The sequence below is a fragment of the Zophobas morio genome, unplaced genomic scaffold, assembly GCF_036711695.1.
Source record: "Zophobas morio isolate AGI-343-1 ecotype UQ-CSIRO unplaced genomic scaffold, CSIRO_AGI_Zmor_V1 ptg000031l, whole genome shotgun sequence".
NCBI lineage: Eukaryota > Metazoa > Arthropoda > Insecta > Coleoptera > Tenebrionidae > Zophobas > Zophobas morio.
In genome coordinates, this window is record NW_026972136.1 from 7,891,422 (window position 1) to 7,916,645 (window position 25,224).

At 31.4% G+C, this 25,224-nt stretch overlaps 1 protein-coding gene and 1 pseudogene across 1 annotated transcript; both read left to right on the top strand.

The window, feature by feature from the left end:
- Positions 1-275: 275 nt before the first annotated feature.
- On the top strand, positions 276-24,663 carry LOC135139342 (uncharacterized). Its single transcript, XM_064069546.1, has 20 exons — positions 276-997; positions 1,047-1,146; positions 1,198-1,302; positions 1,350-1,505; positions 9,715-10,448; positions 10,496-10,595; positions 10,649-10,753; positions 10,808-10,903; positions 13,693-14,426; positions 14,474-14,573; positions 14,625-14,729; positions 14,784-14,939; positions 14,997-15,042; positions 20,987-21,015; positions 21,074-21,747; positions 23,585-23,932; positions 23,989-24,088; positions 24,138-24,242; positions 24,397-24,552; positions 24,607-24,663. Exons 1-20 carry the CDS (start codon positions 276-278, stop codon positions 24,661-24,663), a joined length of 4,728 nt encoding a protein of 1,575 aa, XP_063925616.1.
- On the top strand, positions 19,047-20,345 carry LOC135139573 (odorant receptor 43a-like; annotated as a pseudogene).
- Positions 24,664-25,224: the final 561 nt, after the last annotated feature.

The following is a 25,224-nucleotide window of genomic DNA, read 5'->3' on the forward strand; positions in this document are numbered from 1 at the left end:
AAAATATTGATAAGTGTGTAGACAATAATTGCAGGTGTACAGATTTGTGCTTTTATCGTACTAAAACTTTCATTAAAATTAAATTATGTTTGCATTGTCTGAAATCAACTTCGGATTGGAGGAAATTATGGCGCATTGGAGGGAATATAAAGACTCTATAAAAGCAAAAAATGATAACTTTCAACGGGAGTGTTCCAAGTGTCTAACATCGGTGCGTCTATAAACGTAATATTCTCGAAGGAAATTAAATAACACTGGTTTTGCTTAAAATTCCAATGGACAATTTTGACTGGCGTAAAACCATTAAGATTAACCTTTTCGCTTTAAAAGTCGCGGGACTCTGGCCTAAAGAGTATGAAGTCTACAAACCCAATCTTTACCTGCTTTACGCCGTAGCGTCAACTTTTATCATTCTCGGAGGCCACAACTTATCCCAAGTCATCAACATCTTCTACGTTTACACCGACCTTGAAGCCTTAACAGCGACTATTTTTGTCGCAGCAACCAACATTTTCTCCATAGTAAAAAGATATTTCTTTGTGAAAAATCTGAAAACCATTAAGGGACTCCTTCAAACGTTAAACACAGATCAGTTTCGGCCTAAAAACCGTCGCCAAATGGAGCTAGTTGAACTCTCAGTGAAAGGTTGGAAAAAAGCTTACGTTTACTGTATCATTGCGTTAGCAACAAACCTGACGTTGTGGTTGTCGGTGCCTGTTTTGAATGGTTGGGTGAAGTTCCATCGGCTGCCCTTTGAAGCTTGGTACCCTTTCAACACGAAGGTGTCTCCGAATTATGAACTCGTCTACTTGTACCAGTTTGTCTGTATATGGTATATGGCTTTAAGCAACATGAATGTGGATACCTTAATTTACGCCTTCATGATGTTCATTGGGAGTCAGTGTGATATTTTGATGGACGATTTGAAAAATTTGAACGTTGGTAGTTTCAACGAAGAACTCCTGCGTTGTATTCAGCACCTGAAAAAAATACTGAAGTAAGTACTTTTATTAAGATTTCAAAAATGAAAGAATTTTTGTTCGCAGTTTTGCTAAAGTCAGTAATAAAATTTTCAACGTTATTGTTTTCGGACAAATTGCTACAAGTACAGCTGCACTGGCATTATCCATGTTTCAGTTAAGCTTGGTGGGTTTTTCTTACTTTAATTTGTTTCAGTATTATTTTGTGTTTTTGAAGGTGGATATTGGCAGTGGTCCTGCCTGGACTCACCTTGCGTATATTTTCGGAATGTTAACTGAAATTTATTATTATTGCTGGTTTGGAAATGAAGTGCAAATTAAGGTAAGTTGAATTAAATTTTGTTACTAAGCTATCTTTGAAGTTTACAGAGTGATCAAATACCGTATGCCGTTTTTGAGTCTAAATGGATCGGACAACCCAAAGATGCCCTCCACAACCTGATTATTCTGTGTGAAAGATGTCAAAAACCTATTAAAATCACTGCAATGAATTTGTTTACTTTTTCGCTGGAAACATTCATCGCTGTAGGTAAGGTTTCACATCTTGGTAGCTAAAACATTTTTTTTTTCAGATTATTCGAAGTGCCTGGTCTTATTATGCAGTATTATCTACAGTTAATACTGATGAGTAGTTGTGTAAACTGATAGTTAGGTTGAAATAAGTTGCCAAAAATTTTTAGTTATGTTTATAGTATCTAGTATTTATAAGTTAAAAAAAAACTTGAACACATTTTTTTTATTATAAATTATTTGTTCTTTGTAAAATACATAATAATAAGAGAAAATTGTCAAACTATGTTCATCCTTAGGCTTTTTGAGACAAAATAACAGTCCCTGATATTCTACAAAGTTTAAAATATTTAGGCACTGAATTTACTGAATTCGCTTAAAAACTGTTTAATTTCAGTTAAGTAGAGTAAACTTAGTTCAGTTATTACTAGTATATATTACCTGTAATGTAAAATATAGATAATGAAAATATATTACTTTTTATAGGTTAAGTGTACATTTTTTTATTGGTACGAACATCGTAAGAAAATTTTTCAAACAGATCTTTGCTCTCCTTGTACGAGCTGAAGACCGTATTGGAATATCAAATATTTTTTAAAATTTCTTTAATAAATTATTTTTTCCACAAAGTTAATGACGTTGTACTCATTTATTTTTTATTATTGTTGATAGAGACTGTTTTACTTTAATGTTGCTTTGTTAAAAGGTTTTCTTCAAAGGAAGATATAAAATTTAAATCACAGTTATAAAAGATTGGTACAAGGTTACTTCGACAAATAGGCAACGGAAAGAGTGTATTATTATCAATGTACATCCTTAACTTCGATTGTTTATGTTTGTACATTGAAAGAGTGTCGGCTGCTTGATTTGAATAACATGTCTCCTCAAAATAGAAGCTAAAATGATTAATGAATCCACAATGGAACAAAACATTTTGTATATGATTATTATTTTTATTTGATCATAATTAAATAAATGTATGGGAATTCTCGCATTTTCTAGAAAATAGGTTCTAAATTTGATCAATAAAAAATTGTTCGAAGGCTATAAGTATAATCCGACAAATCCAGCTCCTTTAAAAAAATTTATAAAATTTGATTATACGATTTTCGTTTTATGATAACCGCTGTATAAAGTAAAAACAATGTAAAATATATTTAAAGCACAGAACTAACGGGATAAAATGTCCTTCAGCACTAGGTAATAAGAATCTGAAGTGTTAATTTATGTTTATATACGAAAGAATGTCACGTAGAAATTAATTTGACCAATAAAAATGAACCTGGATAATACTGGTAACAGCGCATTACCAGTGCAAGAAAAAAAAAGGACTTAGGGGCTTTCGGAATCGAACTCACGCTCATACGTCGCCAGTTTGCTGAGAAATCCGCTGATGCACTGAGCCACGAGAACTTACAACCGTTGGTGGTAATATCAGATTATTATACCGTGCAATTGTTTTTGCGAAAATTTGAACGTTTAGCGTAAAAACTGAAGCGGATTCATATACTACAAGTATAGGAGTATATTTTTGTATAACACTCAAATCATTTTATAACACCGTTCATCGAGTGGCGTCATCAAATTGTTGGTGGGGATGATTAACCAAATTTCCAACATACATGCAAAATTTGACAATAATCGGTCCAGCAGACAGTCAGACAACCGGAAACGGGAGACTATTTTTTTCATAGTGTAGGGGTCATGAAACGTCGGAAAACATAAAAGTGGACTCGATTACTATACCTCTTTAGCTTACACTCGGAAAGTAAAAACATATTTGATAAAAATTTATTGTTGATTTTGTAGTTGCAAGTCTAATGACCTTTATTTATTTAGAATCTAAATGAAACACGTGTTTAAGGGCATTTTTTTAATACTTGCGTTTAACCACCAATTTTGATGTATTCATATGCAAAAAAGTCGTTCTGTATGAACTAAAAATAATTCGTTTATCCTGTTTGTGGTTACTGTGAACTACTTTTGCTTTACAGACATAAGTAACAACACTGTGTTTAAAGCACTAATTACATCATTATGGTATTTGCAACCCCAATGAAATATTTAGAAATTAACTGCTAAGACTATCCAGAGGTTTTATGAATAATAAATAATTACCAATTACATAGAAAATCGATTGCTCAAGTTGCTTTTTAACGTTTGCCATTGCTGCATTAAAGCCATTCCAGTCTTGTGAGAAAGTTTAGTTAAGTTCTGTACTTATCGCTACCACGTTCCATAAGTGCTTTTTTTCCAGTGATAATTAGAAGAAGTATTTCAACTTCGTTAAGTGGTTAAGTGTAAGAACATGCGTCGAGAACAGCAAAAATTACATTTGTTGTAATATTATGAATTCCTAAGTCGTTTCTGTTTTTAGGTTTTCAGCCATATTTAATTTATTGGTAACAAGATTGGTTGTAATTAAAAAAAGGTATCAAACGTAAGTGTGAATAATAATATATCGAATAAAGTTAGCAACCGCTGGTGGTATATTATTTTGGAGTATAAAGCAATAGTTTTACAAAAAGAAATTAAAACTGCTGGATGGAAGAAATCGACTAAATTAAAAAATATATAAAACAGATAAAAAAACAGAAGTTAAGTTACATTACCTACAAGAACCTGAAATAATAAAATTCAGTTACTTTTTTAAATTTGATTACATCAATTTTTTGCTTACCAAAACTTCTTAAAATTTTTTATGTTTGTCTGTACGTTCAATAGTTTCTTTATCAGATTCGCTGAAGTCAATGCTAACATAGGAGCCGAAGTGCGTCCTAAACAATGGCTTGTGTCGGTCGATTATACCGAGCTTGCAAAATATTATTTTACACAGTTAAGAAGTGTAAATAACTAATATTAGCTGGAGGTCCTGAAAAAATATCATAATTGTTAAAAAAAAAGTAATTAATGAAGCAAATCAAAATTAAGAAGTTAGAAAGTACAATTATGTGGAAAGAAGAATAGAAACAAAGGCTTTATAAATAATTTGTGCTAAACTATATTTGTTTATACTTACCTGTAGCCCTTTTGTCAATAAATGCTTAAAATTTGTCTTATGTTTTTTGACGTTTTCTATCCGACTTGTTAGTTTCATCTCTAAGTTAAGAAAGCAAAGGTAGAAAAAGGCAAAATTTTTAAACCAAAAACCGATATACTCTGCATGCATTTTTAACATATTCCCTCAAGGAAAAGTAACCCTAATATTGTAGCTTAATTACATTTCTCGATTTTAAAATAATTACAATGGCATTGCTATATTATGTAAACCTAATGAAATATTTAAAAAATAATTGTTGAGACTACATTGAGGTAACATGAATCTTAAATAATGACCTACTTAAAGTGACCATGAATAAGTAATTCTGTACCGTATACATTATATTACTACGAGCAACAACATTATTAAACTTCAGTTTTAAGTTAGAGTTGTCAAATTAGATCTCTCATCATTTTTTATATCTCTTTCGGAGTAAGGTACCCAAACAACAAATCTATGGAAATATTTTAAAGTTTATTATAGTTTCTTGGAAACTTTTAAACCAATTTCTTGTTTTAGGAGCCACATGGAAAAATTCGCCTGGAGAGATCTGATTGACATCAATATCCGTGTTTTAAAAATCGGAGGTCTCTGGCCCAAAAACGAACAGTTTAAAAAATGCAGCGTTTACTCTTGTGTGACGCTATTAGTACTAGTGTGCATAACAGCACACGCTGCAGGTCAATTAATCAACATTGTTTTTGTCTACTCAAATTTGGACATCTTCGCTGAATCTTTTTTCGTTTGCATTTATAAAACACAATCTTTAATGAAGATCTACATCTTCGTACGTAAAATGCCGCTGCTCAGAAGCTTGATGCTGGACTTAAAGAGCGATCTTTTCAAACCCAGAAGCTACAGACAATTATTGTTAATTTGGCCCGACGTTAAAACCTGGAAGAACGTCTATTACATGCTATCAGGAGCAGCGACTTTTGGATTGTTAATGTGGTTAATGTTTCCAATTTTGAGTGGATCTTATAGAACGTACGCTCTGCCATTCTTCTCTTGGTACCCTTACGACATAACGAAACCCTTAATTTACAAACTGACGTATTTACACCAAACTGCGAGCAGTTTTCTTCTAATTCTTGGATGTTTTAACATCGATATGTTAATATCTGCGCTGATGATGTACACAGGTGCACAGTGTGATATCTTGTGCGATAATTTACGAAGTACTGGATTTGAAATGGGCGATTTTGAAAAAACTTTTAGACGTTGTGTTTTACACCATAAGCGGATTTTGAGGTATGGACGAAGTTGGAAGAATTTTTGATGTATGAATTTTTGCAGATTTGCTAACACCTGCGACGATTTTTTTAAAGTGATATTGTTCGGTCAGTTCTTGTATAGTTCCGTCTGCATAGCAACAACATTGTTTCGGGTGGCATCCGTAACATAGTTCTAACTAGTTTAAATTTGTTTTGACGGACTTGTGTTTTAGCTGACACCGTCAAGTTTTGAGTTTTATAGCCATATTTTTGCTATTACGGCTATTATTACGCAAATGTTTACATATTGTTGGTTTGGTGCCAAAGTCGAGACGAAGGTGGTATTTTTCGTTAATTAAAAATAAGTTTGTTTTATTTTTGTATTTTTTCCAGAGTGGTGCCATTTGCTACGCTGCATTTGAGTCAGAGTGGGTACAGGAAGATGTGTACTCAAAAAGAAATTTTATTATTTTTACACAGAGAGCACAACGTCCTATAAGATTCTCAGCGTTCAAGCTGTTGTATCTTTCGTTAGAAATTTTCGTAAAAGTAGATGCTATCTTACAGTGGTTAACTTTCAATAAAGATGAAAATTGTAGATTCTCAAGACAGCTGTGTCGTACTATACAGTTTTACTGGAGCTAAGTGATGCTAAATAATGCATAAAATCTACTGTGTTGGTTCTTTTCACGGGAAATGTCTCGAGTTACAAACTTTATAAAAATATTAATTTGTCTTTGATGACGAATTAATGGAAGCGGTAAGCGGTAAAAGCCAAATTTAATGGAATGTTGCTCAGTATGCTACAACATACTTCACTAGCGAGTGTTACTTTTAAAGTTTCATTCTTTTGTTAAAATGTTACTCTTTGTTGTTTATACGCATTTAACTCGATTTAATTATATACAAATGCAAGTTATACAGGATTAGTATAAAGTCCCTATTGAATAACTTTGTTATTTGAAAAACTTTTTTTTTTTAGAAATTTGGTGTGGATTTGGTGAGAACTAAAAAATATTCACAAAAACACCTAATATTGTAAAATCAAAATTATGAGTACGACTACAATAAATGGTCAAAGTGTTTTTCGTTTACAATTTGGCAGTGATTATTGATTATGTATGATTTTACAATATTAGGTGTTTTTTGTGAATTTTTAAAAAATTTTTATATTAGTAGAAATAAACATGTTAATAATTTTTGAAAGTATCTGGGCGATAAAAAAGGGAAAAATATTGTAATAAAGTCGCCATGTTTAACTATATACTAACCCTGTATATGATTTTCGTTATCACGTAAAGCATACGTTTTTGAAGTTAATATTTGGTCATTTGTCGACATTGGATTTAGCTTTTACCGCAAACTGACGTGTCAAAAATAAGGAACGTATTTTCTGTCAAACAGAGCTAGTTTTAAATGATATATTAGAGATAATAAAACAATATTTACAAAAAAATATATTTGTGGACAATTTCTGTTTTTATATTTGTTCTTTTTCGTTTCTAGCGGTTAATTAGAATAGGCTATCCTGACGCGTTTTGGTTACTTGACCATAACTTTTGAGCAGGATATACTAAACAAAAATATAACATAATTAAATTTATTTGTTAAATTATACTACTGTGGTACCGTTTTTAAATTTAATCAATTTAATTAATTTTAAGAGGTCTATAAATTTATTGAAGTGTTTTGTTAAAAAAAAAGAAAATTAAGAAGCAAAAGTATTAAATCAATATGCATTAATTGTGACCTAGTTTTTACTGCCCACTATGTTACCAAATTACGTAGGTTTTGTCTTAGAAATACAACTTGTGTTGTGGTGGGTTGCCTATAATCCTGCGTCTTAACAACGTCAATTGTGATTTGTTTTCATTTTCGCAAATTCGTTTTACTTATTGTTTTTCCAATTCTTGACAAAAATCAGTCCTTTTTAAGGCCACATCTTTATCTGAGAGTGAATCAAAGCTACCAAGGTGCGTTTTGGTTCAAAAACAGAACTTTCACCTCGAGAAAAATGTTTTCAGGAATTTTGTGAAAAAATTATTTCATCAGACTAGTAGCATTAAGACGAAATCAAGAAGTTGCACAGGGTTTCATCTATCGGGATATAAAAACTCGCAAAATATGAGGATGTGGAATGCAGAAAATCTTCACTATTTTGAAAAAATGCCATTATATCCACAAGAAATGGGAATTTGACGTTACATTTCTCGAAAGCGTCTATTTGGGCCTATTTTCTTCTAGGAGTCAGTCATGGGACGAAATATCAGACCATACTGTAGGGATTTATTAAACAGTTTTATTTTAAAGAATTGCAGTACGAACATTTTCAGCATGACGAGGCAACAGCTCGTACAATTTTAAACAAGTTTGAACTTTCAGTTTTATGACGACCAACACAGATCATATCGACAAACCTCGATCACCTGATTTGACACCTATAGACTATTTCTTGTTCCTGACTTTGAAAAACATTATTTTGAAAAGATCCACAGAAATGACTGAAAACTTAAAAGTGAGAATCATACAAAAGCATGAAATTGTTTCGCCGGAAGTTCTTACTAGAATATTTAGAATATGAAACCCCGAGTCAATTTATGTATGAAGCTCAAAAACAGTCAAAAGAAAAATGTTTGTATTCTTTGAATCTGTGAAACAAACGAAAACCAAAGCTGTACTTAAAATAACAAAGAATTTTTGCATCCAAAAATTTTGGTGAAAAGAAATTGTGTATAACAAAACAAGCGAAAGAGATACTGTATGAAACTAGGTGTTAAATAAATAGAAACTTCATTGGTTCCCTTCTATTAATACTATAAATAAAGGAATACTGCAAGCATTGCGAGGACTCATGAATTAATCTCACCATTGAATGTACTATTACTTTATTTTATTAGCCAAAAGCCCAGAAATACATTTAATTCTTGAAATTTTATTTTATTAAAAACAAAATTTTTAGATACAGTCATGCAACCCACGAAATCAAAATAACGATTTTTCTATGATTTTGTTAATACAGAACAGTTTCTTTTGAAGAAACAAGAAAAAGCACTTACCTTTTTTTTTCAAAATTTTCACATTTTGCAAAGATTAGTTTGAAAAGTTTTAGAATGTTTTCTAAAATTTGTATTATTTTGGATTTGAACCAGTTCTCGTCTAGTCGCCAGACCACACTGAGTGTGATAATTAAAATAATTTAGTGAATAAATAAATACCATAGAAACATCTTGGCTTATTCTGAGTCTATCAACCTCTTTAATAACCAAAATATTCATTATATATAGTACATCTGCCGAATTCTCACTAAAAGAACTTCGAAGCACTGTCACTTTATAAAAAAAGCTAATCAGGGGACAGTGATTCCTGAATTCCTTCAACTCGTAATTACAGGTTTGACCCATGCGACCCAAAATTAATATTTTGTAAACAATGGCAACTCTACTCAAAAATTAAAATTTAAAAATATAATAAGCACCTAGTCTGTTCGTGAGTTGCTGGTTTAAAGGAAATAATTTGAATTATTTATAAGAAAAGCCAACTCGTTGGAAAGTGTACAAGAGCTTACATAAAAGCTTAAGAAACTTTATTGTGCGGGAATATCTGCAGTGCTTTCATTGATTGCGTTTAATACGAGTTACTTTTCTAAACCGGAATTTTTTAAAGAAAGAGCTACACAATTAGCTGAATACATAATTACTGTTTGATGGAGGCAGATATCGTTAATTACTCTTAATGATCGCCTGAAGACTTTAGCTTAATAAATAATAAATACACTCCCGCAGTTTCTTGCAATTAATTCAAACTTGCATTATTAATTGTGTACCTGCAACATTTCCCACAACGTTTGCATAATTAGATCCATTCAAAGACCTGCAGAGTCCAGACGCTACATAAACTTCGTATATCATTACTGAGAGAAGAAGGTAAATCTTTACTATTCTTAATTCATCTATTAAATTTTGTATTTTAGGTACACATGGAACGCTTTTTTTGGCGAGATATGATCGGCATGAATATTTATATTCTGAGAATTGTGGGGCTGTGGCCCAAAAATTACGAAATTTATAAACCAGACTGGTATTTTTTATATGCAGCTATTTCCACCGTTCTCTTTATGACACCCAACGTTTTGTTCCAAACACTGAACATTATTTTTGTTTATTCCAACCTGGAAGCTTTAACTGAAACGATGCTTGTCTGTGTCGCAGAACTTTTGGGACTATTGAAAATATACACGTTCATCAAAAATATTGGAATGTTGAAACGTTTGATGGTTATTCTGGAAAGTGATATTTTTCAACCGAAGAATTCTAGACAGAGATTATTGGTGGAACCAGCCATTAAATTGTGGAAAATGATCTATCACACACTTTTAGGAGCAGTTGTGCCTGCCGTGTTTCTGTGGTTAATTTTTCCTATTTTAAATGGTTCAGCTAAAAAATATGCTTTACCATTTCCTGCTTGGTATCCCTACAACTTTAAGAAGTCTTACTTTTACGAACTAACGTATTTACATCAAGCCATAGGAACTTCTCTTGTAGCTCTTGGTGACTATAATATAGACATGTTAATTTCGGCTCTGATGATGTACATGGGAGCACAGTGTGACATTCTGTGCGACAATTTGAAAAGCCTGGGAGCTGAATCTAACGACTTTGGTCAAAAGTTAAAAATATGCGTCGTTCACCACAAAACAATTTTGAGGTAAAAATATCTATAACCTTACGTGACTTGTGTCTATAGACTTTTAGATTTGCTGAAAACTGCAACGTTTTTTTCAATTTTATCATGTTGGGCCAATTTTTTACGAGTTCGATTTGCATGGCGATGGCTTTGTTTCGACTAGCTTTGGTGAGAAGATTTTATATATTGTACTTTGAGTACAATAACTACCTAAGTTGTAGGTGACCCCGTCAAGTTTTGAGTTTTATACTCTTCTAAGTTCGATAATGTCAGTGGTCATGCAAATTTTTACCTATTGTTGGTTTGGTGACGAAGTACAAAGCAAGGTATCCTTGTGATGTGATATTTTTATTGGTGTTTTATTAATTTCATTATTATAGAGCGACGCGATTGCTTACGCAGCATTTGAATCGGCTTGGACCCAGCAGTGCTTATCAGATAAGAAAAGTATGATGATTTTTATACGAAGAACTCTGGTACCTATGAAGCTTTCGACTTTTAAGTTGTTTTACCTTACTTTGGAAACATTTGTCAAGGTATTTTTTGGCATCAGTGAGTGAATGTCAATTATGTTTTCATTAATGTTTTTAGATTCTTAGATCTGCAGTATCTTATTACACAGTATTACGACAATTTGGTGGTTTGAAATAGTGTTACAATGTAGAGCTAAACATCTAAAATTCTGTAGTTATTAGCTTATTCTTTTTTTATAGAAACTATTTAAAATGAACAGAATTTTTGAACAAAACCTACATAACTAAGGAATTACAGGACACATTGGAATTTCATTGGCTACAAAAAACCAAAGTAAAGTACATCACAATTTTACTTACCAAAAACGACAAAATGGTTCACAGTAAATTTCTTGAATTTAAGAACGACAAAAAAACTAGTTTTTGTATGTTTTGAATAAAGAAAATACTCAGCTGCTGTATTATGTTTATTTTTATTTATTTAGTTTCCTTGGGGAGCACCATCAGAAACCACAACTATAATTTGGATAATGGAAATTTTCACATTTTTTTGGACTATAATTTGAATGTATGAACATCCACTAAACCCTTAAAATTATATAAAATTACAAAGAAGGCTTTTACAAATCCATAAAGATATCCAGTTTTGGATTAGATTTTAAGCTAGAAGAATATTTAGTTACCTCAGATTAGGACAAGTAGGGTTTATTCTACCATAAACTTTCTCAAATTTAGAGAAATAAAAATTTTAATTTTAATTTTATTTGAACAAGTCTCGTTGTGATCATTATGTTAATTCAAGGTTGAGGATGTGTATCAACAGGAAAGCACCGAAACGTGTTGGTGGTTATTACTGAATTTTTAGAAATTTCCTGTCTTAGAAATATTCCTAAATATGGGTTACGTGAGTTTTTAATTTGTACAACATAAAATGTTGCATAAAAGAGATCGAGAAACAAAATGGAGTCGACAGTGTTTAGAAAGTAGACGAAAATCGTTTTACATGAATGTTTTACTCCCTTCGTTCATTTAACAAATTTTGAAAAGACCACAAAATTTAAAAGAGCTGACAGACAAAAGTAAATCAAATTATTTTTAAATTGCAATTGAAACCAGAAAGAAAAGGACAAAAAATGAGAAATAGATATTAAAAATTCCTAAACAAGGAAATAATTTTAAAGCTACTTAAAACGATTGTGAATAAAATAGTATACAAACCTCGACAAAAGTACCATTCGAAGCTACGCCTCTCGGTAAACTATAGTCCTCTCGACAGGATTGGATGATATCCTGACGTAACCTGATCTGATTTGACATTACCTGACTTGACCTGCCCTAGCCTGACTTGAGCTGACTTGACCTGACCTGACCTGTCCTTGCAGACGGTGACACGTTGTATTTTGTCCAAGAGTTTATATTTTTGTGACTTTTTGCTTTTACAGCTTATGTTTTTTTTTCTATCAATAAATGATATTTGACATTTAGAAATAAACATAATATAATATAATTCCAATTACCTGTGAAACAACAAGCGGATTTAAAGTTGTTATGTGAAAACCATTTGGACTGTACTTAAAATAATATAAAGACTATTTACACTTCAAAATTTTAGTCAAAAAGAAGTTGTGTACAATATAATAAACGAAGAAAATAGTGAAAGCTCGTAGCTGTGTGAAACTAGTTGTTAAATAAATAAAAGCTTCATTAGTTCCTCTCTATAATGGATTTGAGAAATTTTAAACAAAATAGTGTCAGTTTCGGTTCTAACTATTAAACACATCCAGTCAAGAAAGAAGAGATCATAATAATGAAACCGTATAAATAAAGGAATACTGCAAACATAGCGAGCACCTGTGAATCAAGTTCATGTTTGAATATACTATTGTTTTATTTTATTAGCTAAAAGTCCAAAAAATTCATAAATTTAATTCTTGAACTTAAATTTTATTAGAAACAAAATGTATACAGTCACGAAGTCAAAATCACGGTTCCTCTATCTTATTCGTATTACATACAATACAGTATGTTTGAATAGACAAGAAAAAACACTCACCTTATTTTTTATTTTTTCATCATTTTCACATTTTGCGAAGACTCGTTTGAGAAGTTCTAGAATTCTTTGTAAAATTTGTGTTATCTGGAGTCTTTTTAGTCTTTGTCCAGTCGTTTAGACCACATCGAGTGTGATAAAATAATTTAGTGAGTTAATAAATACTGTACTAACATCTTGCATTGTTTTGAGTCTATCAACTTCTCTAATATCCAAAATATTCATTATAGTCCATCTGCCGAATTCTCACTAAAAAAACTTCGAAGGGTTGTTACTTTATAAAAAAAAAACTAATTAGGGAACAGTGGTTCCTGAATTCCTTCAACTCTTAATTACAGGTTAAAATTAATATTTTGTAAACAGTGACTACTCTACTCAAAAATTAAAATTTAAAAATATAATGAGCACCTAGTCTGTTCGTTAATTGCTGGTTTAAAGTAAATAATGTGAATTATTTATAAGAAAACCTGACTCGTTGGAAAGTGTATACGAGCTTATAAAAGCTTAAAACACTTCGTTGGGCGGAAAGTATTCACAGTGCTTTCAGTAGTTGTGCTATATAAGAATAAGAATTACATTTCCGGGCTGGAACTGTTTTTTTAAGAGTGATACACAATTAATTAACTCAAAGACCGGCAGAGTCTAGACCCAGCACAAAATTATTCCTTCAGAGAAAGATACAGAAAGGAAAGTAAACATTTTTTCTAGTTTTTATTTTATCATCTAAAGTTTGTTAATTTAGGTACACATGGAACGTTTCTTTTGGCAGGATATAATAAGTATGAATATCTATATTCTGAGAATTGTGGGACTTTGGCCCAAAAATTACGAAATTTATAAACTAGACTGGTACTTTTTCTACACAACTATTTTCGTTGTTTTCTTCATAACACCCAACGTCTTGTTCCAAACACTGAACATTATTTTTGTTTATTCGAACTTGGAAGCTTTAACTGAAACGATGCTTGTCTGCATCGCTGAACTTCTGGGACTCTTGAAAATATACACCTTCATTAAAAATATTGGAATGCTGAAACGTTTGATGATGATTCTAGAAAGCGATATTTTTCAACCGAAGAATGCCAGACAGAAATTACTTGTGGAACCCGCTATTAAATTGTGGCAAATGATCTACCACACACTTATAGGAACAGTTGTGCCTGCTCTAACTCTGTGGCTAATTTTTCCCATTTTAACCGGATCTGTCAAAAAATATGGCCTACCATTTTCGGCCTGGTATCCTTACGACTTTAAGAAGTCTTACTTTTACGAACTAACGTACTTACATCAAGTGTTAGGAACTTCTCTTGTAGCCTTCGGTGACTACAATATAGACATGCTAATTTCGGCTCTGATGATGTACGTGGGAGCGCAGTGTGATCTTCTCTGTGACAATCTCAGAAGTCTGGGAGTCGAATCTAACGATTTTGGTCATAGGTTAAAAATGTGCATCATTCACCACAAAACAATTTTGAGGTAAAAATGTCTCCAAACTTACTAGAAATGTGTCCATAGACTTTTAGATTTGCTGAAAACTGTAATGTTTTTTTCAATTTTATCGTGTTAGGACAATTTTTTACGAGTTCTGCTTGTATGGCAATGGCTTTGTTTCGACTAGCTTTGGTAAGAAAGGTTTATATAACTATTATACTTCGAATTATGCTTTAGTTGTAGGTGACGCCGTCAAGTTTTGAGTTTTATACTCTTCTAACTTCGATTATATCAGTAGTTACGCAAATTTTTACCTACTGTTGGTTTGGTGACGAGGTACAAAGTAAGGTAATCGTGTGATGCAATATTTTTATTGGTGTTTTATTAATTTTGTTATTATAGAGCGAAGCAATTGCTTACGCAGCATTTGAATCGGCTTGGACAGAGCAGTGCTTATCAGATAAGAAAAATATGATGATTTTTATACGAAGAACTCTGGCTCCTATTAAGCTTTCGACTTTTAAGCTGTTTTATCTTACTTTGGAAACATTTGTCAAGGTATTTTTTGGATTCACTGTGTGACTGTTGTTTATACGTGTACATTTTTCTTTTTAGATTCTTAGATCAGCAGTGTCTTACTACACATTACTACGACAATTTGGTGGTTTGAAATAGTGATATAAAGTAGAACAAACGATGTAAAAATCTGCAGTTACCGTCTTATTCTTTTTTTTATAGGAACCGCTTAAAATGAATAGGAAACTGTTTTGAACAAAATTTAAGTGTCTAAAAATATTCGTTGTAGGCTTTCAAATACGGGTAACAGTACTCCTGTGTACTAATTTAGTGAAATTCTGGTTTAGAATCAATTGAACAAATTGTCAACATGGATAACGTATTTTAGAATTCTACCTTCGAAAAATTGGAAAAATATAAAATGGTTAATTTTTGGAGTTTGGCTAGACTTAGAAACGACAGAAAGAAAGTTTTTGTATTTTTTGAATAAGGGAAATACACAGCTGCATTCCTATTTTTATTTTTACCCAGTATCCCTGGAGAGCACCATCAAAACCAATAATCATAATTTTGTGATAATTGGAATTTTCCCAAGATTTTTTGAATGTATCCCACAAAAGCAACATCTATTAAAGTTTTACTTGAATTTTAAATTCGAAGAAGGCTTTTAATGCTACCTGCAGCACTGTTTAATTTAGAAGAATATCAACTGGACAATTAACTCTTAAGCTTAGGATGGAATGAGAAGACTGATTGAAATTACCTCAGTTTCGCTTATTAATTTTACGAGTTGTTATTTAAATATGAAGAGCTAACGATAACATTTAAATTAAGTAAATTAAAACTGAATACTCTAATTCAGTAATAACCTACTGTATTTTCTTCCTTCTTGTTTTATATTTAGTTTGATCTTTTAATTTCGTAACAAATTCGGGATCAGCATCTCTATATTCTGTACTGTATTTAAAAACGACAAACCACAAGAGACTATTGTACTAGGGTCCATTTGACAAACCCGTAATTTAATGTTTTCTCGACTTTCCGAAATCCCTAGTGTATGAAAAAATAGGCATTCCGTTTCAGGTAATCTTTGGAGAAATCGAAACACGGAAAAATCGAATAATTGTCGATTAAAAAAACGAAAAATATAAAAATCTCGAATTGAGAAATCAAAAAATCGAACAAACAAAATAATTTGGATTTACCTACTTGGAAGTACTTTGTTTTTAATTTTTTATTTTCTCAATTTTTCGTTTTTTAATTTTTTAAAATTAAAAAAATTTATTAAAACTGAAATTTTAAAAAATCAAAAAATCGGAAAATTGTAACACTGAAAAATTGAAAAATCAAAAAATAAAAGACTGAAAATTCGAAAAAGGAACAGTGAAAACCCAATAATTTAAAAATTGAGATATCGAAGGATTGAAAAATAAATAAACTCAAAATCGAAAAATTGTAATACTGAAACCTGAAAACCCTGATTCATTTTTTTTTTAATTCGAGAAAGTAAAAAATTGAAAAAACAAAAGCTAAAACTTCTATAAATTAAGCAATCAAAAATACAAAAAAAAATTAATTTCAAAATTCAAAATTTTAAAATGAAAACCGGAAAACTAAAAAATTAAGTAATTGTAAAAACGAAATATGGAAAAATTAAAAAATTGTAACATGGAAAAAAAGAAACACTGAAAAAACGATAAATGGAAAAGCCAAAAATTGAATAATAAAAACCCTTATAACTATTTGAAAAAAGTGAAAAATTAAAAATCGGCAAATTTAAAAATGGAAAAATTGAAGAAATGAAAAATTGAAAAATCAAACTTGCATTATGGAAAAATTGAAAAAATTGGCAAACTGAAAATTGGGTAACGAAAAAACAATTAAAAAATGGAACAACTGAAAAAAAGATAGAAACTGTAAAATCGAAAATTTGTAACACTGAAACCTGAAACAGTGATAAATTAAAAATCTAGGAATTGAAAAATCGAAAAAACGAAAAATTGTAAAATTCAACAGATAGAAAATCAAAAAATACAAAAATTTTACTGAAAAATGCAACAATTTCATAATGAAAATCGATAACCTTTGAAACGACTGAATTAATTGAGATATTCTAGATATATTTTGAGAATGTCGTGTAGATGGTGAAGCGCTAACTAAAATTTATGGGATCCTCGTCTCAAAATTTTGCAAAATAAAATATTTCTATACCTGTAGTTTATGAACCTGCCTTCATTTTTATTTATTATAGACAATCACATTTTTAAAAAATAAATTAAAATTGTTTAAAATATTATAATTGAAATAAAAACAAAAACCGAACGCTCTGAAATCTCGCATTAGTGGAACCTTGGGTGTTTCTAAGGCAGTACTGGTTGTAATTTCGGAAAGTGTTGCAAAAAATATTTACATGGGTTTAAAGAATTGGTCGAAAGTTATTTCAGCAGCACTTTCCTAGTCCCTGAAGTACGATAAAACATATCCAGCTTTTTTGAAAAATTACAAAATTTGATTTTACGGATTTAATTTTTTATGGGAATTCCAATAGGTTAAAATAAATACATTTAGATAATGTGAACGTAAATGTAAAGAAGCATGCTATGCTTCATTTGGATTGATGCAGTCTAGTACTATAATAACGGTTTTGTATTGCGAAATTTTCGGAAAAAGGGAGTGCGCCGTTCTGATTTAAAGTATAAAATAAAATGGGTCATTAATTCATTTTTTAAATCACCATGTATAAGCAACTTTAAAAAACATGAATGTAATGATAAATCACAAGTAGAAACTCATATTTTGCGCACTGTCGATAGGATTTATTCCGTAAAACTTTCAAATCTCGTCATACATTTTTTGGAGGCGACAAACGGATATATTTTGATTATAAATTTGCCATGCTTACGATAACTTTAAAGCGTTTAAAGATGTCAGAGCATACAAATATTCATTCTTTTTTTTTTTAATCACTCTGTATAAGCAGTTCTAAAAAATATGAATGGAATGAAAAATCACAAGTAGTATTATAAATTGATATTCAGAATTATATTGCAATACCCAATGACGACTATTAAATAACCGTAGCTAACCTGACCCGACTCGATCTGATCTTGTAGGACGTGACAGCTTCTATTTTATCGAGGAGTTTATATACATATTTGTAACTTTATATTATAACATAATTGCAACTATCTGTCAAACAAAAAGCGGACTCAACAGTTGTTAAATGACAACCAATTTCGAAATCAGGTACATTTAATAATGAAAAGAACATATACATATCAAAATTTTAGTCGAAAAAAGCTTACAAAAATAACAAACGAAAAAAAATACGGGAAGCTCGTAAGTGTATAAAACTATTAGTTAAAAAAATTAAAACAAAGGTCACTGACTGGCCCGACTGTTTTTGTTATCAGCTAAAGAATTCAGAGAATTGAAAATATATTTCATTCTGGAATTATTATTTTATAGGAACAAAGTTTTAAAATAAAAATACAAGGCGAAATCAAAATCACTCACCTTATTTTTATTTTTTTTCGTTATTTTCCCTTTTTATGAAAACCCGTTGGAAACTTTTTAGTGTTTTGTCGAAAATTTATCACTCTCTTGGAGTTGGACCAGTTCTCGTCAAAGCTCAGATTGTAGAGTGATCACCTTGACTGTAATAAAATAGTTTAGTGAATAAATAAATACTCGTACAAACATCTTGTCTTATTTTTAGTGTAATACCCAGAATATTAATTATAAAAAGCCCATCTGTCGAATTCTCTCACGAAGAACTCCGAACAATTATTACTTTATAAAAAAGCTAATTAGGAAATAATTCTTTCAACTCTTAATTATAGGTTTAGACCGTTACGACAAAAAATTTTTGGAAACAAAGGTAACTATACTCAAAAACTAAACTTTAAAAAACTTAATGAGCACCTAGTCTGTTCGTTAATTGCTGGTTTAAAGTGCGTGATTTGAATTATTTATAGGAAAAGCCGAATCGCTTGAAAGCTTATAAAAGCTTAAGACATTTTATTTTGCGGTGTTTTCAGTGGTTGTGTTTAGTAAGAATTGCATTCCCAGGCCTGAATTTTCTCAAGAATTCGTTAGAGCTCTGTAGCTGCAAATTCTAAAACGTTTTAAAACTAATTTTTAGTACATATGGAACGTTTTTTCTGGCAAGATGTGAGTAGCATGAATATCCATATTCTGCGAATTCTGGGCCCTTGGCCCAAAAACCACGAACTTTATAAACTAGACTTGTATTTTTTATATGCTACTATTTCCATCGTTTTCTTCATAACAGCGCACGTCTTGTTCCAAACAGTGAACATTTTTTTCATTTATTCTAACCTGGAAGCTTTAATTGAAACGATGCTTGTCTGTGTCGCGGAGTTTTTGGGAATTTTAAAAATATACACCTTTGTAAAAAATATTGGAATGTTGAAACGTTTGATGGTGGTTCTGGACATTGATATTTTTCAGCCGAGGAATGCTACACAGAGATTATTAGTGGAACCTGCTATTAAGTTGTGGAAAATTATCTTCCACACACTTATCGGAGCAGTTGTGCCTGCTTTATTTCTGTGGCTAAGTTTTCCTATTTTGAATGGCTCTGTCAAAAACTATGGTCTGCCACTTCCCCCTTGGTATCCTTACGATTTTAAGAAGTCTTGGTTTTACGAACTAACTTACTTGCATCAAATCTTAGGAACTTGTCTTGTAACTCTTGGTGATGACAATATCGACATGTTAATTTCGGCTTTGACGATGTACGTGGGAGCACAATGTGACATTCTCTGTGACATTTTGAAAAGTTTGGGATTTGAATCAAGCGATTTTGGTCTTAGGTTAAAAATCTGCGTCACGCATCACAAAACAATTTTGAGGTAAATATGTCTACAAACTTACTAGAAATGTGTCAACAGACTTTTAGATTTGTCGAAAAGTGTAACGTTTTTTTCAATTTTATCATGTTGGGCCAATTTTTTACAAGTTCAGCGTGCATGGCAATGGCTTTCTTTCGACTATCTTTGGTGAGAAAGTTTTATAGATTGTACTCCGAATTATGCTTAAATTGTAGTTGAAACCGTCAAGTTTTGAGTTTTACACTCTTTTAACGTCGATTATATCAGTAGGTATTCGTGTGGCGCGATATTTTTATTGGTGTTTTATTACTTTTATTATAGAGCGACGCAATTGCTTACCCGGCATTTGAATCGGGTTGGACAGAGCAGTGTTTATCAGATAAGAAAAGTATGATGATTTTTATGCGCAGAACTCTGGTTCCTATTAAGCTCTCGACTTTTAAGTTGTTTTATCTCACTTTGGAAACATTCGTCAAGGTTTTTTTTTAGTTCTATGTGAGTGCTAATTATACGTGTATATTAATATTTTTAGATCCTTAGATCAGCGGTATCTTATTACACAGTACTGCGACAATTTAGTGGTTTGAAATAGAGCTAAATACGTGAAATTCTGTAGTCGTCTGAAGACATAATTTAGAACAACAAATCGCAAGAGTTGAGTTTCATAAGACTAAATTTAGTAAAAATTTAAGATTCCTTAGTATCTTTATATCTAGATGTTGAATTAAATGCTATGAATAAAAAAAAAATTTTGGAAACGTTAATTTTATGGCCATCAATCCACTACATGTGGATAAAATTATTTACTTAACAAATCAATACATTTTAGCAGTGCGAGTACAACACAAATCATTTTTTATTTAACCATTAATAAAAAATTCATTACATCTGCACGAAGCAGTCCTTACACTTTGGAAATAAATAACAATAAAATTCTGTCTCATATATGACCTAGCTGATTACTAATTTATGTATCAAAGAATTCTGCATACCGATGATGGGTTGCAATTATGTTTTTAATATTTAATGAAGCGTCTACGGACGCTTTGTTTGTGTGATGTGGGTGATCATCCGTATATATGGAAAAAAGACAGGAAGAAATTCAGTTTTAGCTGTGGCATTGAATAAGTAGGTTATATTTTAACGTATTTATCAGAATTCTACAACTGCATCAGGTATCGAAAGAAAACAAATTAATACAGCAATGATATTTTAATTTCAGGTTTTACTTAGAAAATCGTGAGGATGGAAAAATTCGATTGGCATCAAAAACTGAAGCCGTTGTTATTTTTGTTTAAAATCGTAGGCCTGTGGCCAAAGGAGCAAGAAGTTTACAGCTTCAACTTCTACACATTGTACACAGTTCTGTCTTTTATTTTGTTTGATCTGTGCCACAATTTTTTTCAAATAGTACAACTATTTCTGATCCCGATGGACTTAGAAGCTCTCGCTGGAACCTTGTTCATTTCGGTCCAAGTAGTGGCAGTGGTTAAAGTTTTCGCTTTCATAACACGGATGAAAATGATTAAAGAGTTAATGCGAAAACTGAACGATGACATCTTTCAACCCAGAACATACGAGCAAAGAGTAAGAGCAACCGCAGCTTTACAATTTTGGTGGAGGATTTATGTGGGATATCAAATCTCTTTAGCTTGTACTGTGGTTCTATGGAGCAGTTTTCCACTTTTGGATAAATCGTACAAGGAATCTCGTTTACCTCTTCCGGCTTGGTATCCATACGACTACACCAGAAGTCCTTTTTACGAAATCACCTACTTTTATCAGAGTTTCAGTCTGGCTTTTCTTAACGTGTGTAACTCGAATTTAGATATGTTTGCGGTGTGTTTGATGATTTATATTGGAGCTCAGTGTGATATTTTGTGTGATAATCTAAAATTACTCAGAGGATCTGACTCAAAAGGAAGGTATCATCATTTTAACGAGGAGTTAATCAAGATCATAAAGGAACACACGGAAATTTTGATGTGCGTAAGGTCAGTGTTAATTATCAGACAAGTAATTATTAATTTTTAGCTTCGTTACAAAGTTTAATATATTTGTTGACAAAATCCTGTTAACTCAGTTTGTGACCACAGCTACATCTTTATCACTGTGCCTTTTTCAGCTCACATTAGTAAGTATGAAGTTTTAGTGGTTTTCATAAAAATATATATTTTAGATACCTCCTCTTACCAGCGAGTTTTTCTCTATGATAAGTGCTGTAATGTCTGCCACTTTTCAAATTTTTTTATATTGTTGGTATGGAAATGAAATCGGCGCTAAGGTACGTAATTGTCTTTTTTCGTAACCCGATTATTTTTTTTTGTTTAGAGCAGCAAAATTACGTATTCTGCTTTTGAATCTGATTGGATTGGCGCTTCATCTGAAGCACAAAGGACATTGCTGATTTTTGTCTTACGAACACATCGGCAAATTACTATTAAAACATTCAATTTATTTCCATTATCGTTGGGTACTTTTATGACGGTAAGTCGATTTGGTGTGGTGAAAATTTTGAATTTATTGTAAAAATTGCAGATTATGAGAACAGCGTGGTCATATTTTGCCGTGTTGCGGCAGGTAAATATCCCAGAACAAAATTAATTTGCATTATTTTGATTATTATAAATCTGTTAAACTTATGAATAAGTATTAGTAAGAAAAAGACAATTCGTGTTATATTTATTAAATTACGTAGTTTGAAGGGGCAAATGTAATTAGTGATTATAAATGAATACACAGCATTTGAAAAAAGGTGAGCTGTCATATTTTGGAATTTTAATTCAACTATTGAAATTTTGCTAAATAGTATGCTTCTGTACTTGTAGTTTATGAATCTGCCTTTACTTTTTAAATTATTTACTTATTATAGACAATAATCCATTCATACTTTTGTAATGAAATCAAGTCAAATAATTTGTTCAATGTGAACTAAAAGTGTAGTAAAATTCCCATTTATTAAACCATATTTGACTCACCAAATTTTTCCTTGTTATTTCAACATTGCACAATTTTCGATAAAACCATTCTTACTTCAGGTGAATGTTTCTCTAAATTTTATTAAAGGCTAGGAAATAAACAGTTATTTCCAGGACATTATTATACAACTCCTTTTACTATCTAGTACTAGGTCTCTAATTTTCTCGTCATTAATATTAGATCACAAAATGTAGCTCTGGCTACGTCAAATAGGAGCGTGGAGACCACTTTCCGAAACTTACTCATTTGGTAGAAAAATTAAAATAACGTGCCTTTAGCCTAAGGAAATAAAAGGGCAGATAATAACACACCACTTCAGCAGTCAAACACATAATTTAGTAGCTCAGAATCAACACAGTAGTGCAGCAGTTAGACAGAGTGTAACAACGTATTTATATAAAAGGTATAAAAGTGTGGGTGACTAGTTCAATTTCTTACTCCCGAACCTTAAGTACACCGGTAGAACGAATTATTAAATGTGATGAATACCTTCGACTGGAAAAGTGCCATTCACCTAAATCTAATTGTTCTGAAAAGTGTGGGTTTGTGGCCAAAAGGCAACGGATTGTACAAGCGTGACATTTACCTAGTTTATGCCCTCTCATTAGCAATTTTTCTTGTGGGTGGATTTAACCTATCACAACTAATCAACATCTACTTCATCTACACCGATTTTGAAATCTTGACGTCGACGATTTTATTGACGACCACTAATGTTTTGGCACTTATGAAGATGTACCTTTTCTTAAAGAATGTGCGAAAAATCAAGAAACTTTTCAACACTTTAAATACTTGTGAATTTCGTCCGAAAACTCTAAAAGAGTTTGAACTGGTTAAACCTTCTTTGACAAGATGGAAAAAGATTTATATTTGGTATAATACAATTGTAATTTTTAATTTATTGATGTGGTCAATAGCTCCAATTTTGGGTGGTTTGGACCAACATCGGCTACCTTTCGAAGCTTGGTTTCCTTTTGATACTCAAGCTTTACCAAATTATGCAGCGGCTTACATTTATCAAATCGTCTGTATGTGGCCTATGAGTTTGTGTAATATTAATCTGGACTGCATAATAATGGCGTTGATGATGTTCCTGTATGTTCAGTGTGACTTGTTGTGTCATAGTTTGAGAAGTCTTAAGTGGGATAAATTTGATGAGGAGCTCGTGGAATGTATCAAAAGACATAAATTGATATTAGGGTAATTTTGCAGTATTTTTTTTTTGTATATGACAACATTCAACTAGTTTGTTTTAGCTTCGCGAAAACTAGCAACGATTTTTTCAACTGGATTATCCTAGGACAATTTGCTACCAGCACTTCCGTAATTGCTTTAATTATGTTTCAACTAACTCTGGTAAGTAAATTTGATACGTTAATGAATTAATTTCGTTCGTTGTTTTAAGGTTAGTCCAGTAAGCGGTGAAGGTTTATCACACATGTTCTACATCCATGGAATTACAACGCAAATTTTTTTGTACTGCTGGTTTGGTAACGAATTGGAAATTAAGGTTCTTACAATACAATAATTTAGTAGAAAATTCAGAAATGAGAAACAGATAATTTTGTTAAGCTATTTTGTCAAATTTCAAATAAGAATTTATGTATTTCCATACGTTATAGCCACTTGGATAATTGTTTGACCGTTTGCCTGTATTTTTTTAGAGTAGTCGGATTCCATACGCTGTATACGAATCGGATTGGATTTGTCAGTCTTTGAGTGTTAAGAGAAATATAATTTTCTTCGGCATTAGGTGTCAACGTCCCATTAAAATTACCGCAATCAAGCTTTTTTCGCTGTCTCTGCAAACGTTTCTTTCGGTAAGGTTTTGGAAAAAATTGTTAATATATTTAATTCAATCTAAAATTTTTCAGATCATGCGATCAGCGTACTCCTACTTTGCTTTATTATCAAATGTCAATATAAAGTGAATGTTGCCATATATTTCTTAGGATTGTTACATAGAATACAATGTAAAAAGCCCAAAGTAGACATCGTGGTAAATAAAATTTTATTAAATATAAGGAGTTTCTTTTTCAAATTAAATTAATAAGTTCAATTAAGTCTCGTCACAACGAAAAATAAAACATAAAGCACCAAAATTTTGTTCTGAGACACCGTAGGTATGGGCCAGTCTAAAGGTAATGTTTTTTTAAAGGACGTCATTAGCTTTTGTTTGATATTTTAACAGTGTGTCTAAAAAAATTGGTTTAACCATTTCTGAGAAAATTAATAAAATGTATCATTAATTTTTATACACACCAAGTGAGTTAAGCATATATTATTCCAGTAAATAATGTGCTAGAGTCAAGTGGTAGAATACAGTATTTTCTTCAATTTTGACGAAATAATGCCTCATTGAATTTCAAATTTAATTTTGCAAAATTGAACATAAAAAATCCGAGAAAGGCACGATTTAATGTCGCAGCAACCTCTCGGTGAAAATTGTGAACAACTTGGTTCTGTGAAAATTGCTAAAAATGAATGATAAT